Consider the following 16,069-nt stretch of genomic DNA (forward strand, 5'->3'; position numbering starts at 1 on the left):
CATCTACAGCACATGACATTCTGTGGGGACACGGCCTTCCGTGTCTTACCGCGAGCTCTGAGTGTCCGGGCCGAAGCTGCCCCGGCCGGGTGGTTTACTGCTGTCGAGGTCTGCAACTCAACCCAGCACCTCCAGAGTCTCTAAAGCGTTATAATCACAGGACAGGTTCTAAACCAGAGCCTGGTAACTCGGTAAGGTACCTTGCTGCTTACAAAAAGAGTTAGTTAATGTTTAAGAGATACGGACCAAACACAGAAGGTCAGGGCAGACCATGCCAAGTAAGGTTGTAAAACAGTTTTGATCATTCGGTAAGACTTAAAATAGCAGATCTGGAGCCCACTCAGTATCGTCTTTGAATTCCACTCGGTGAAAACGTTATTAGCGTTCCGGTGAATTCTGCACATAAATGAGTCACTGATAAAACCGGACTGTTTTTAAATTCCTTTCTTCATCAAAATTTTCCCTGATATCTGAGGTCAAAGACAAGGTTTCTAACTCTAAAACAGTGCAAGTACTTAAAAGCACATGAAAATCAGAAGCACAGAAATTTCTTCCGTGGTTAAAAAAATATAGACGTTCTCATGAGAGGTTCCCCCCGCCCCCACAGACACGCAGAGGTGGGGCGCACAGGTACCTTTCATGAGCTTGGCGAAGGGCTCCGGGCAGGTGGAGGGAATGGGCAAGGTGAGCTTGTTGACTGCCACCCCGTAAGCCACAGCGAGACCGTCGATGCCACGATAGGGCACCTCCCCCGTCAGCAGCTCCCACAGCAGCACTCCATAGCTGGAAGGCAAGGTTGGCACCAAATTAGTGAGAAGGGTGACCGGGCTCTTTCCTCTGACACAGCGGGTGGGACAACTACATCAGTGCCTTCCCCCAGCTGCTAGTGAGAACCTTCTCGTTCCAAGAAAGCGGCCCTCCTCCGGAGGGGAGAGGTCAAGGGCTCAAACATGGTCACTCCCAGAGATCGGCTGTGCGTGCACTACAGGAATGGAAATGGCGTCACAAACAGAAAAGCTCAGGTACAGTCACACTGAACTAATCAGGGACCAGAGCCAGGACACCCTTTCAGAGTGATGTGGTTATTCTGATGTTTCTCCTTCTGTCTCATTTCTCCCTCACCTAGTAAAACCTTGTGAGGACTGATAGGACGAGAAGATGCTCACCCCACATCCATCTCATGCTACCCACCGCTGGACTCAGACCGAAGGATTTTTAAATAGTTTGTCGAAATTGTTTATCTTTCTGCCTCTCACTTCCTACTTTAGGAGCTATGTTAAGCGTGTGTTCACCAGGCAGCTTAACAGTAACAGACCCCAGAAGTCAGGTGGGCTTCCCTGGGCCTGCAGGTAGCACATCACATCTCTAATCTGTAGGGAGGAGGGTGAGGGGAGATGGGAGGGAAGAGCCGAGAACCACTGTAGCTGCGGCCAAGCTCTGGGAGCGTTGGCAGGTGTGACCCCGGTTCACTACTCTTCCAGGTCATCAAAAGCAAATGCAATTACAAATACGAGAGAGGATGCAGTGGAAGGACTTGTAAACCAATTTAAAAATTTTTTTATTTCTTTAATTTTTTAGAGAATGAGGAAGGGACAGAGAGAAACATCAATGTGCCAGAGATTCATGGATCAGTTGCCTCTCGCACGCCCCCTACTGGGGACCTGGCCGTCAACCCAGGCATGTGCCCTGACTGGGAATTGAACCAGTGCACTCTTGGTTCACCGACCGGTGCTCAGTCCACTGAGCCACCCCGGCCACAGCTAAACCAAGATTTTAAATGAAGCTAGAGGACCAAATTTTGCTCCACATCCATGCCACAGATTCTAAGACAACACAGAGGAGCCTGGAAATAAGTTTGCACATTATATATATTTAATCTCTCCTACCAGACTGGTCAGTACCTTAGTTCCCCTTTATCTTCTTCAAAACAGGAAGTACCCTCAAGTTACCTTTTGTTAATACACACAAAAACATCAGTCACTCCGGACCACTCACTTCACTGTAAACTGAAACCCATACGCATATAAGTCCTATCTACTTTCTTTTTCTGTTTCTATTAACACCACTAGCACAGCCCCACAGTCCTATCTACTTTCCTAATCTTTTATCTTCTGTTGTTAGGAGACGTGGGGCCGCCAGGTCACAGAGACAATGGGAAAGGCACCCTGTGGGGAAGACCCGCTCTGCAGAGCTGCAGATTCTCCAGACTAAGGCTCGGGCCGTCCCGGATACGATGGCTTTCCTAAAAGACTGTCCGTGTGTGCCTGCTGGGCTCCGGAGCAGCACTGCCGGACCGGGGTGCCCCGAGAACCACGACCTGTGCTGCCTTGACTGTTTAGTCAGGGGCACGGACCTCTCTTCCCTTAAATTGTCAACTGAAAAAACAGCCCAACAGAACAATAGCCGCCCGGTGTGAATGAATCAGAATTACACCTATTTTTTTGGTCAGATAAAAAAGTATATAGTATATTTTTTGATGTGCCGCAGAACTTTGGTAATTTAGTTTATGTGGGCCGTGAGATGAAAGAGGCTGGAAATCGCTGCTCTAGACTGTATACGGAAAGCATTCAGAAAAAAATAATGTAGAAACAACAGAATGTGTCCAGTCGCAAGGCCGCGGGGACCTGCCAGCTCTCTGCTGGCCCCAGCAGAGGTGTGTGAGTCCCCAGGCCCCGAGGCCAGCTCCTGCTCTGAGTGACATCGGTCTGGAAGCGGCAGACGGGAGTTTGAGCTCTGGGAGTATTCCGATCCACCAACTCTGTCCCCACTCACAAACTGACCTTGAACTAACTCATCTATACAATATAGCGATATCTGCTTGACAGTCTCAAAGCACTCTTCTTCCTACTTATTTTTAATTCTTTTTTATTCTTTGCAACTCAGGTACTGGACTTATTTTTCAATTACACTTAGCATGCACTATTATGTTAGCTTAGCTTCGGGTGTGGAACGTGGTGATTAGACACTCACGTAACTTACAAATCCATCACCCTGATCGCTCCAGTGACCATGTGACGCCCTACAGGGCCGTACTGTCGTGACCTCACTCCCTCAGCTGTGCTTCGCGTCCCCACCCCGTGACTACTTTGTAGCGGCCATTTGTCCTTGTAATCCCCTCATCCTTCTTACCCATCCCCCACCCCCTCACATCTGGGGACTATCAGTCGCTTCTTTGTATCTGAGTTTGTTTCTGTTGTGCTGGTTCTTTTATTTGTTTGAAAAAGGGATATACAGTGTAGTAGTAAATCATATCATGCTATGACTATGAGTAATGAAGTTGCAACCGCTATTTTTCAAAGGTTATCTGCTTCGCTTCTTAAAAATCAAATTCTTGATTTCAGGAACAAGTAAATTGAACTCACAGATGAATCCAAATCACCTGAGAACAGGGGACCAAAGCAATCTTGGGATAACTGAAACGGGTCTACATTCACAGAAGTGCCCTTGCTATTCTCATTAGCAAATAGGAGCCCAGAAACAAGCGGTAACAACAACTTAGCTTGGTTTCTGGGAAGCCTCCGAGAATGACTAATTCACGGCAGGTCATTGTTTCCAGAGAGAAGAGGGCTTACCCAGGTAAAACCGAAGTGAAAGCTGGAACTATTTCTAGGGAACTAAGTAGCTCAAGTGCAGTGTGTTCTCTCGTCCTCTTCGACCAGGAGGGAACGGTACACACGAGGCCCTGCCCCAGCGCTCTAGTAGCCTGAAGGTCAAGGGCTTCGGTGGCCAAAGCCGGAGGATCTCAGGCCTGGAACCCAAGCCACTAGCTGGTTTTGCAACCTGAGGAAATGTCTTAATCTCCCGGTACCTTGGGTACCAACTCTGTGAAATGGGTACTGTCCAAACCCAACGAGAACACCTGTCTCAGGTACCCGGGAGTCCGGCGTCAGGTGGGAGGAAGAGGGGCAAACAGCAGGCACGCATGTAAACACACCAGCGAGCACGCAGCCCACAGCCCACAGCCCTGCACAGAGGGCAGCGGCGTTTCTGGAACGAAACTGTTTTTGCGGGGACATTAGGAAAGGAGGTCCGAAAGCACAGGCTCACGCAGACAAGGGCGGCCTGCCCGCCCCCCAGCCGACACCCCCGGGCTCCCGCATGCTTTATGCTCATAATGAATTCCATGGCTCCAAAGTCAGTCGTTTCCAGTCCTTTCACAGCATTTCACGCCTTTTCCTTCCTGTCTATTTTGCTTCCAGCTGCCAATTTTTACTGTTCCTGGCTTAGCCTCCCTCTCCCCTCTTCTAATTAGCTGATTTTACTTAAAATCTGATAATTCCAGCTTAGGAAACTGAGAATTAGAAATAAACACACTGTGAGAGACAGCCTGTCCAAGAACTGTATAGACTCGAAGACCCATATTTTGGCTGGTTTTAGAAATTTTTTTTCTTACCTCTTGATTCTCCCCTATGCTTAGAATAATAGGGTTGCTATAAAGCATTTATATAGATTATACAGCGTTTGCGTAGCTGGTAATTACAGAGTTTATGAAGGAAGCACATGAAATGACATGGTTGCAGTCTTCAGTAATATTTTAAATGGAAAATTGATTTTGATGTATTTTATTAGTTTTTAGAAGTATAATTTCTTAGAAGAATCACCTATTTCCTTTGCATATCTTGGCATCACACCATCAGAAAATCACTGTAATTAAACCAAGAGAAAAACACTGAATGTTTCAGGAAGACCTATGTGCTTGGTCTCCCCCAAAAGACAGTCTAGTCATGAAGGCCCAGGTGTTGGAGTTTTCACAACGGCCCTAGGACGTTCTGGAACCCCTGACAGTTGACAGATTGCTCAAGAGAACAATTAAATTATATTTTAAATGCAGAGGATGAGGGTTCCATTTAAAGGACTTCTTTGGAACTTAGACTTGCAGGGTCCCTGCCACTGACTTGACGTGTGAATTCGAAGTAACTTCTGTTGCGCCCAGTGGTTGGAGGCGGACCAAGTTTTGTTGGTCCCGACTTTGGAAGTCGGAAAGGCGAGGACTCAAAGAGCAGTCCCTCTGCCACTTCTCAGGTGTGGACTCTTAGCAAGTGACATTTCCTCTCTCAGCCCGAGTTTTCTCTGATGTGCAAAAACCTGGGAACCTTAACCGCAGTGAGACGCCACTTGACGACTACTGGGCTGGCTACAGTCAAAACGTCAGACAATAACAAGTGTTGGCGAGGATGTGGAGAAATCGGAACCCTGGTACCGGCGGGATGGGAACAGAGCAGCTGCTTTGGAACATGGTCTGGCAGCTCCTCAAATGACTAAACACGTGTTTACCATAAGGCCCAGCAATTAAATGCCTCGATCCACGGCCAAGAGAACCGAAAACACACGCCCTCGCTAACACTTGTTCGGGGATGCTCATTACAGTATCGTTCAGAATAGCCCAAAAGCGGAAACCACCCAAAATTCCCACCAACTGATGAACAGATAGACAAAATGTGGTCTATCCATCCAACAGAATGTTACTCACCCTTAAAAAGGAAGGGAATTATTATGCTAACTGACAAATGCCAGTCCCAAAGGACTACATATTGTAGGATTCCATTTCTATGAAACGTCCAGAATAAGCAAACCCTAAGATACAAAAGGAACATCAGCGGTGGCCTGGGAGGGGTGGCGTGCTGGGGCTGACGGCCAAGAGGTGCAGGGTTTCCCTTATGGATTATAAAGGTGTTCCCAAATTTGTTTGCGTTGTATTAAATACTAAGAGCCCTCAGATCATGCCATTTAAATGGGTAAATTGTATGACATGTGGATCATATCTCAATAAAGCCATTAAAAAACAAAAGAAAGGACCGGAACTTTAACACACCACGATAACGTTTAGAGTATTTTCAGAATCCAAACACTTCTGCACAGGATTTCAGGAGCATTTAGATAAAAGCAGGCGAGCCCCTGGTGGACGGTAACTACTCACCAGAGTGTTTCTCTCTGTCGCTCGGCTGCAGAGAAGCGTCACCCCTTGGTGACACGCAGCTGAACGGAACAGCCAGGCCACCAGGGGTCCCGTTCGGGTTCAGCTCTCTATTCTCAAACGGGGAGCTTGAATCTTTAGAAGGTGCCATCTTTCTCAAACTCCTTCCGTGCTACCATTTTGTCTGGGAATCAGGAGGGATCGAAATTTTGCTTCAAGTGAAAACTTAACTGGACCTTACTGACCCAATCTGGGCATTACTGTGAACTTCAATTATTACCAATCTTAGTGACAGCTCAGATTTAACGAGAAGGTTCTCCCATCAGATGGAAGTCACGACGATAAACACCTCAGGTTAAAAACCTGCTCCACTGTGATTCTATGATCAAAACTCTAAAACCCTCTTCTGAGGGAGTACACTACACTTTACACTCAGAACCACTGAGTACCGCGGGGCTCCCTCGCAGGACGCAGGGCAGCCGGTATCGAAGCGCAGAGCCGGGGGCTCACCTCCAGATGTCGCTCCCCTTGGAAAACAGGGATGACTTGATGACCTCCGGGGCCATCCAGGCGTAGGTGCCAGCCGCGCTCATCTTGGTGGTCCTGTGCCACTCCCTCGCCAAGCCGAAGTCTGTAATCTTCAGCGTTTTACTGCAGAAGTCATCGTGCTCTATCTTCTCCAGCAGCAAAACTTAAAAAAAAAAAGTGATATACTTTTATTATAAATATTGTATCATTTTCCAGTCACATTTTTTCCTTGGTACTGTCAACACAGTCAGTGCAGCGGGCAGAAAACGTGAGAATGACTGGAGTTTTATCATTTCATCTTCCTTATACCACCTGTATCCTAACTGCAGGTGGGACATTTGTGCCGGAAGTTTCGAGTTGTTTCAGAAGTTCACAGACACGGTACAGCTCAGCGCTCTTTATGGGTGTTTCTCTTTATGTGAAAGTGATTTCGAGGGGCCAGGGCCATTTCCTGAGATAGCACAAGCAGGGTCCCAAGTCCCTGCAAGTTCACCTGACATACTGTGTCCCTCTAAGAGGCGGGTCCTCACCTGAAGGCAGAGTGCTTTCTACTGACTGTGTGGAAGAATCTCTCAAATAGATGACATATTCCCCAAAATTCTTATCAAGCATTACATTTGCAAAATGCTTATAGATATTGTAACTCATGAAGAAATTTTGAGACACAAGTGCTTTCCTGAAGCTCAAAATAGAGCAAAAAGTGAAAACTTTACAGAAACTTCATCCGGATGCTCGCTCCCCAGCCCCCAGCCTCTTGAAATGAAACACCAAGTGCACAAGCCCAACTTCCGAGGGGCACGCAGGCCAGTGGCCCCAGGCCCGGCAGGTGACAGCCGCTGAAATAAGCTGCTTCTCAGTCCCTGCCCTTCTGCCCACTGGCTTGCCCCTCCCTGCACCTGGGGTCTCCCTCTGGCAGGGCTGACTCTCCTCTGCCCCTAACCACGTGGAAATGCTCCCAGGTTTCCACGAGGCTCTAGGGCAGCTGCTCACCTATGTCCCTTCCTCCCACTTGTTGCAAAGGGGGCAGTTGAAACCCACTGAGTTTTCTTTCTTTTGTGTGTGTGTGTGATTTTTTTAAAAGATTTTATTTATTTATTTTTAGACAGAGGGGAAGGGAGGTAGAAAGACAGGGAGAGAAACATCCATGTGTGGTTGTCTCTGCCACACTCCCTACGGGGGGACCTGGCCCACAACCCAGGTATGTGTCCTGATTGGGAATCGAACCAGTGATCCTTTGGTTCCTAGGCCAGGGTTCAATCCACTGAGCCACACCAGCCAGGGTTAATCCTGCTGTGTTTTCTGACTGATCTCCTCACTCCTGCCTTAAAACCCTGCACTTCAACACACAGCTCTGTTGTCCCACTCCACCCCTGAATGCTCTGCAAACCCCCTCCATTCCCCTGGCCACTACATGACCTCTGGTCTCACTGCTTCAAAACTGGAGAACAGCACAAGGCACCCGTCATGTTTCATTTTTGGAGCACGATCATACAGAGAACCATTTTCCCTAATGTTAGTTATAGGGAAAACCTATCACTAACCAAGTCCACTCCAAGTTTGACCAAGTCCACTCTATGTCAGGCTCACCTACCGGCGTCTTAATCACATCACCCACTATAACCGCACAGGTATGTACTATTAATTATCTGGACTTGATAAGGAAACTGAAACCAGCCATGCTGAGTCTTATGTCCAAGGTCACGCAACGCAGAGGCAGTGAGGCTCAAGCAGTCTGACCCCAGAGGCCAAGGTCCCCACTGCCGCCTACTCTGCTCAGTTGGCAGGTTGTATCGACTTTTCACAAGGGAAACCTCTCTTTGTTTTGGGCCCACACTGCTTTCCTATCTCCTGCCATTGGACCATTCCTGAGTGGAGGCAGGATGGGGTGGAGTCTGTGCTTCTGCTCACGGCTGCCGCGGGGACCGTGATCACGTGTCCCTCTTACAGCTGGAGTGAGGAGGGAGGTAGTGCAAAGTGCTGAGCATGGTGAAATGCAGTGAGCGTTTCACAAGGATCACACACTTGTGCGCACACACGCACACACTCTCATCAATGGGTTGAAAGTGTTTTTAGCAAATCTTCAAAACCACTTTCTTGGATGCCAGGAAATGCTAGGTCTCTCGCAAGGTTTGAATTTCACTCTGCAATGGATTCACGCGGGATTCGCATCATGCATCAACGTGTACAGTGGATGATGGTCACAAAAGTGAAACTGGCTGGTGCTTCTGGAGAGAGCCAATGTGGTTCTCCGTGTCAACGAGAAGGGGTATTTGAGTGGGGATGTGTCGCCAATCCTGAGCAAGTGTTGCTGTGTTCAATGTGTACCCCCTACCAAGCGCTCTTCTCCCTGTGAGAGGAGAGAGCAAGGACCCCTGGCCTAGGTTTCTACCCATCACTTAGAGGCCACGTCAGGCTTTAAGGTGGTTGTATGCTCACGGTCACACAGGTGGTAAGTAGCAAGGCTGAAACTCTCACCATTGTCTTACTCCTACACGTGATGCCTTACTCTGTAGTGAAGGACGGGGGAAGTATGCAAGGGGCGGGGCTCACCTCTTTGCAATAGCCCCTCATTCTGTCTGCCCACCTACACTATTCAAGGGCCAGCTTCCTTAGGTAACCCTTCCAGAGCATCCTACAAAACAGTGACTATTTCATCTTCCCAGTCACTCGTTATCCACGTATTCTTTCATCAGTTACCTTTTCACCTAAAACACACGATCCTGAATTGCACACGAGCCACTCAATCCCAGGGGCTGTGTATTACAGCTGTCCCCTGCATCCCCCAGTGTCACCTGACACAGTGCCTTGCGCATCAGAGTTCAACGGAGTAGTTTTTATTAACCACAATTAGATAATTTGCACCAGTTCTGCTAAGAATGTTGCCACCATTGGCGGATCCTTTTCTGGCTGTGGCTGTTTCCATGACGATCCTCACACCCTGCTGTGAGGTGGGAATTGCGATTTCCAGTTTGCAAATGGTGTCCCAGGCCACAGGACGAGGACATACAGCCCGTTTCAGATGCCATCTGCGTCCCTACGTCCTCAGTCCCTGGGCTACCAGTAATGGTGGGTTACAAAAGGGGCGAACCAACTACAAACACCCTTAGGTGCTTTGTTTCAGAGGTTCGTTTTTGAATCTTCTTCCTTCCGTGTGAGCTTGAGGTATATTTATTTCTCACTTCTTACTCCTCATGTGTATCAAAAAAATAAATAAATATCTAATCCCATATTCTTAAACCACGGAAGCAAAAAAAAAAAAAAAAACCCAAGACAGATAATTAGCTACTTCATCAGCTGTATTACATTTTTTCCATTATAATATTACTAATTTCACTTTTAAACAGTGATTATTCTTACCACCAAAAAAGACTCCAAATCAGTGATTAAAATGGCTCTCAGTTCCATAGAACTTTGCTTTCCAAGACCCATTCATAGACATTAGCTCCTCATTCTTATAAACATCCACGTAGGGAGGTGTGAGGATGTGTTGATTAAAATATGCATTAGAAAAATTCCATGCCCCCCGACCCCAGGGAAGGCCTGGCAGCCCCGGAGAAGCAAAGGCCAGAGAAAGGCAGCTCTAAAATAAGTGAAAACAGAACTAAAAATGAGAACCAAAACTGAAGCATTTAAAATGAATTGCATTTCTACATAAAGGTCACGGTGCGGCGTGCTCTCGGCAGCCTTGGCACTGACGGTCCCAGCACCTCCCCCTGCCCCAGTCCAAAGCCTCCCCAGGAGCCAAGTGCTTCTTCCATGCTTTGAACTAGCAGAAAACAAGTTAAAATAACACTCTGAATGTCAAGTTCAGAGTTCCATGAAAGGCCCATTGTTTTGGAGTCTATTTCAGAGGTGTTCAGCAAAATTCCTGAAATTCCTTATCTTTTGGGCAAAGTGACCGAAACCAAAAATAGCCTGTGCCCCAACAGGTAACATAATGGGGCAGCTGGCCAAGTTTCAGCCTAAGGACACGCGGTTGGATGCCAACTTCCGCTTCCTGTCACTCACTAGGAAGGGCGACAGGCACAGCTGCCCCCCAGAAGGTACAACGTGCAAACCAGGCAAATCAACTTTTTTTGGCCACAGGAACGGTACATTCTTGTTAGTAACCTAGCGACAGTGTCGGAGCCCCTTCTGTGGCACTTCAGTGACGATGTCTGACCCCTGTTCGCCCCGTTCTTTGCAGTCAGCCCTCACAACCTTGCACTTAGTCTATTTACTCAACCGTGAGGCACTTGATTTCCCCGCTCCTTTGAAGTTTCACTTTGGTATTTTCAGAGTTATGGCATATAAGGCATACAAGGCATACTTAAAAAAAAAAAAGGAATTACAATGTATTCATTCTATTTTCTCAACATTTATGGGATTGCTATGTCCAAATTCCATGTGAGTCAGACAGGTTCATTTTGATTAATCTTTAACCACAAATATATTATCACCAAGAGAAAGTCATAAGAAAGAAAACGAGTGGAGAAGAGCAACGGTGCAAAAGCAGAGTAACAAACACCCCTTTCTCTCAGTCTAAGACGTAAATAAATAGGGCGACTCCATGAATTTCAACTCAGAACAATCAACCACTTACAGGGAATAAATGCTAACTTCCTAAGTTTACCAAGCAGCCCCCAATATTTTTACATTTCTTCCCATCTGTCCCCGCCCCCACCCCCCCTACACACACGCCCTCGCTGACACCCCGGTTTATGGAATCAAGTCCAGACCTTCATCCTGGACTTCCAGGTCCTTTAATCGCAGCTACGTGATCTTTTCCGCTCTTCCTGTTCTCTCCGAAACGTTCCACCCCTACACCATGACAATTCTGGACACTAAAAGCCACCTCTAACAAACACACCCCCGCCCCTGGGCCCGGACCCCCTTTTGTGTGCTGTGCGGCTGTCTCCCCGTCTGCCCTGCAGAACATCCACGCTGGGACCCTCAGGTGCCCCTTAAGCATCAGAGCAGGAGCACAGGGTTCCCACCGAGCTGCTCACTGCAAGACCACCCCAAAGTCCACTAGCCTTTGAGATCTCAGCTCCTCTTTCCCTGAAGGACGTGAGCAACGTCCACACTCTCACTGCTCCAATATTGTATGAATCTCCAAACAGCGCCTCCCCTGGCATCTTCTCTGGGAACCTCAGCGGAACCTCGGTTCTCTGAGCTTCGAAGCGGCGTCACACTCAAACACTGCCTTATCGTACTGCTCGGTCTCACCTCCCTAAGTGAAGCACGAGGAACCAAAGGCACCTCACTAATCTGTCTGTGTGTATTTACCTCTACTGCGCAGCCACTAGCATTTTTATACGCACACTAAACATCTGTTCAACGAAAGAGTGAATGAAGACTGTAGGGGAAGAAGCACCAAGAAAACGAATTACAAGCTTTTTCGTGATAAGTCCGCAGCTGGTTATGCAGCGCTAACTGGAACAGTACTAGGAAATGAAGGCTGCTTGCAAGAAGAGTCCTTAAAAGAGAGACGTTACTTGAACGCCGACCCATCAGCAGCATCTGATACGGCTGATCACCCCTCCCCGAAATACGTTCTTCTCCGGCCTTCAGGGCACTTGGGTTTTCCCTTCCCTCTCGAGCTGCTCCTTTCTCTGGCTCCTCCTTAGCTCCTTGACCTCTGATTCCCGCAGACCTCCAGGACTCAGTCCTCGGGCCTCTGGTCTTCTCTGACGGCACTCACTCCCCAGAGAGTCGCAGCCCCCCTGTATGCTGGTGGCTCCCCGTGTTTGCCTCCACCCTGGGCCCCTCCAGTCTATTCTCAGAACTGTGGCCAATGCAATCCCGTGAAAATGTCAGTCACAGCCCAGTTCTCAGCTCAAAACTCTCCAGTGTCCCAGGGAAGTCAACGGCCTTGGGGGACCCTGCAGGACCTGACTCCCCCACATCCCCCGCCCTGTCCCGCTGTCCCCTCCTATTGACTGTTTCCAGTCGCCCACTGGAAAGCAAATTCCGCGAGGGAAGGGATTTGTCGGCTTTGCTCCCTGTGGACGCCCAGGGCCTAGGAGAGCCCCTCGGACACAGAATCCAATCACGTGAGTACCTGTGCTATGAATGACGGATGGGCCCACTACACACGAGGAGACAGGCTCTGTAAAGAAAATACAGGTGTGCTCAGGTGAAATAGAGCCTTCCACTGCTCTTACCCCACAAATAAAAGGCACCAGGCCAAGCTCCCCCAGCCACATTCAATGCTCACAGTCACTACACTGAAAACACCTTCCGTTTCATGGTGTGTGAAGCCTAGTTCAGTATTTCTATCACCTTAGGATTTTAAACAAAATAAACTCCTTAAAATCACGTTAAGCCAATAATAAATGAAACATCATATGTGCAATCGAGGTACTTCCCCAAATGGCACGTGATTTGCTCTTTGTCCAAGAGCTTAAAACAATGTCCTAGTATTGACCCTGGTCGTGAAACAGTTACAGCAGCAATTGGGTACTTCATGCCTCCTCCTTGACCCTCAACTTATCAGCCCAAGTTCCCGGCAGACCTGCCAAAGCGCCCAGATGGCAGCGCTCCTACAGAGAACAAAGCCCAGGTCTGTTTCCTCGTCCTGCTGGCTGGCCCGGCAGCCGGGCAGCCAGACAGCAAAGCCCCTCGCCCCCGGCTGAGATGAGTATACATATGATTACACCACACGGTATTTTGCAGAATGACTGATAATAATGATCTTCGGTTAAAAAGCGTCCTAGAAAACTTTTAGGTACCAATGAATTCACACACAAAAAAGTAGGAAATGTTAAAAGTACTCGAAGTGTTTCTTTTTTTAGAGCTATATGTATGTGTGTATATATAGTATATTTTATTGATGATGTTATTACACTTGTCCCACTTTTTCCCCCATCCACCCCTTCTGCCCAGTACCCTGCCTCCCACCATCACTCCCCCACCTTAGTTCATGTCCATGGGTCGTGCATGTAAGTTTCTTGGCTTCCCCATTTCCCATACTGTTCTTAACCTCCCCCTGTCTATTTTGTACCTACCAAGTATGATTTTTAATCCCTGCACCTTTCCCCCCATCCTCCCCTCCCCACTCTCAGCTGATAACCCTCCAAATGATCTCCATACCTCTGATTCTGTTCCTGTTCTGGTTGTTTGCTTAGTTTTTTGTTTGTTTTTTTAATAGATTCAGTTGTTGATAGTTGTAAATTTGTTGCCTTTTTAATATGTTCATAGTTTTGATCTCTTTTTTTTCTTAGTTAAGTCCCTTTAACGTTTCATGTAATAATGGTTTGGTGATGATGAACTCCTTTAGCTTTACCTCATTTGGGAAGCACTTTATCTGCCCTTCCATTGTAAATGATAGCTTTGCTGGATAGAGCAATCTTGGATGTAGGTCCTTGCCTTTCACGACGTTGAATACTTCTTTCCAGTCCCTTCTTGCCTGCAAGGTTTCTTTTGAGAAATCAGCTGGCAGTCTTATGTGAACTCCTTTGTAGGTAACTGTCTCCTTTTCTCTTGCTGCTTTTAAGATTCTCTCTTTATCTTTAACCTTTGGCATTTTAATGATGATGTGTCTTGGAGTATTCCTCTTTGGGTCCCACTTGTTTGGGAATCTTTGAGCTTCCTGGACTTGTGTGTCTAGATACTTCGCCAAATTGGGGAAGTTTCCTTTCATTACTTTTTCAAATAAGTTTTCAACGTCTTGCTCTTTCTCTTCTCCTTCTGGCACCCCTATGATTCGGATGTTGGCACATTTGGAGTTGTCCCAGAGTCTTCTTATACTACCTTCATTTACCTGAATTCTTGTTTCTTCTTTTTGTACCGGTTGACTGATTACTTATTCCTTATGTTCCAAATCATTGATTTGAATCCTGGCTTCCTTCCCTCCACTGATGGTTCCCTGTAGCTGCTTCTTTATTTCACTTAGTGTAACTTCACTTCCTCCTTTACGTTGTTGCCGTGCTCAGTGAGTTCTCTGAGCGTCCTGATCACCAGTGTTTGAACTCTGCATCTGGTAGGGTGGCCATCTCTGTTTTGTTTAGTTCTTTTTCTGGGGTTTTGTTCTGTTCTTTCATTTGGGCTATATTTCTTTGTCTTCTCAATTTGGCAGCCTCCCTGTGTTTGTTTCTGTGTATTAGGTAGAGCTGCTTCGACACCTGGTAAAGTGTGTGAGGCGGACCCTTAGGTAATCGCCGGGGCGGGGCAGCCCGCTTCACCGATTTGTGGCTCTGCCTTGGGGGAGGTCTTGGAGATGGGACAGTGCTGCTGCCTGATCTCTGGGGGTTTGCCCAGCACTCACCCCGTTTCCAGTCACTTCACCCACTCCCCATGTGTGACTGGCGCCCTTCTAGCTGTCGCCCTGATGTTGAGTGTCAGAGCGGGTGGTTTTGCATATGTTTTAAAACCATATGGGCCCTTTAAGCAAAGTTTTCTGAAATTCTTTCTGTTTCTTCTGCCACCGCACCCCCCAATGGTTTTTACGGCCAGAACTTATGGGGACTTATCTTCCTGGCTCTGGAACCCTGGGCTGTGCCGTCTGGCCTGAGGCTGTGACGGTTGGCTCCCAAGGTGTCCCTGCCGATTTTTCTCCACCACACGTGACTGTGGGGCTGTGAGATTGCGTGTGTTCGTTCCACTGCCATTGCTGCCTCTCCACGCCACACCGTGTCCTTGCCTCTCCTCTCCACACCACACCACTTCTCCCTGCCCCATCTCCATGTTGCTCTCTGCTCCTCCTCCCCCTCTGGATGAATGTGGTTTCTTTAAATCCTTGGATGACAGACTTCCATACAGTCTGATTTTCTGACAGTTCTGGGTGTTATTTATTTTGAGATTTCATTGTAATTCTTTTCCGTGGTTGCACGAGGAGGCCAAGCATGTCTACCTACGCCTCCCTTCTGATCGGAAGTCAAAGTGTTTCTAAACAATATATAAAAATGAAACTGTCACCATTGAGGCTTAGAGTTTACTAAACGTTTTGACATGTGCCAGGAGTCAGCAAACTACGTCCTGTGGGCCAAATCCGGCCCAAGGCCTATTTTTACAAATAAAGTTTTATTGGAACACACACAGAGTTGAACAGTTGCGACAGAGACTTTACGGCCTGTCAAGCCAAAAACACTAAATATCTGGACCTTTACAGGAAAAGTGTGCTGGCCAGGTGTACCCTGTCTCACTGACCTCACGGCACCCTGTGCAGGGAGTCAGGGCCCCCGGGCCCACAGCTGGGGGGCAGTGGAGTCAGAGATCAGACAGCACGACAGCACCATTTGCCCCCGAGTCACAGGGACAAATTCTTAGCGATGTTCCTTCCCCTGGGGACAAACGCCCAGAATAAGCCGCCCATACTCTCACAGGTGTCTACTATGACCAACCGTCCCATGTCATCAGTTAACAGGCCTGGGGATCAGTCTGTGGCCCTGAAGGATTTATGTATCAACCCAGACAACCATGGGAAAGAACCCACAAACCTGGCCCTTCAAACAGCAGTTGCCAAACTCGGCTGTACATTTGAATTATGCGGAAGCTTTTAAAGATACATAGAGCTGCATCAAAAGCTCCGATGCATCGATGATGGGTGGGCTCGATTTGTGTTAAAGTAACTGAGTTAAGTGTTCATGGTAGGATCTAGGTGTTCGCCTAAATTGCTTCAACTCTGTATAATTCAAGATTTTCAAA

General features: G+C 47.7%; 1 protein-coding gene across 2 annotated transcripts in view; it reads right to left on the bottom strand.

Moving 5' to 3' along the window:
• The window catches only part of MAP3K21 (mitogen-activated protein kinase kinase kinase 21), a 48,015-nt gene that overhangs the window by 24,557 nt on the left and 7,389 nt on the right, over positions 1–16,069 (bottom strand). For both annotated transcript variants that reach the window (XM_053912725.2, XM_024561947.4), the window contains exons 2-3: positions 6,425–6,605; positions 635–783 (exon numbers count right to left, since the gene is read on the bottom strand). In XM_053912725.2, the coding sequence (XP_053768700.1) occupies positions 635–783; positions 6,425–6,605 (330 nt within the window). The remainder of the gene's footprint in view (positions 1–634; positions 784–6,424; positions 6,606–16,069) is intronic.

This window comes from Desmodus rotundus, chromosome 10 (assembly GCF_022682495.2).
Source record: "Desmodus rotundus isolate HL8 chromosome 10, HLdesRot8A.1, whole genome shotgun sequence".
NCBI lineage: Eukaryota > Metazoa > Chordata > Mammalia > Chiroptera > Phyllostomidae > Desmodus > Desmodus rotundus.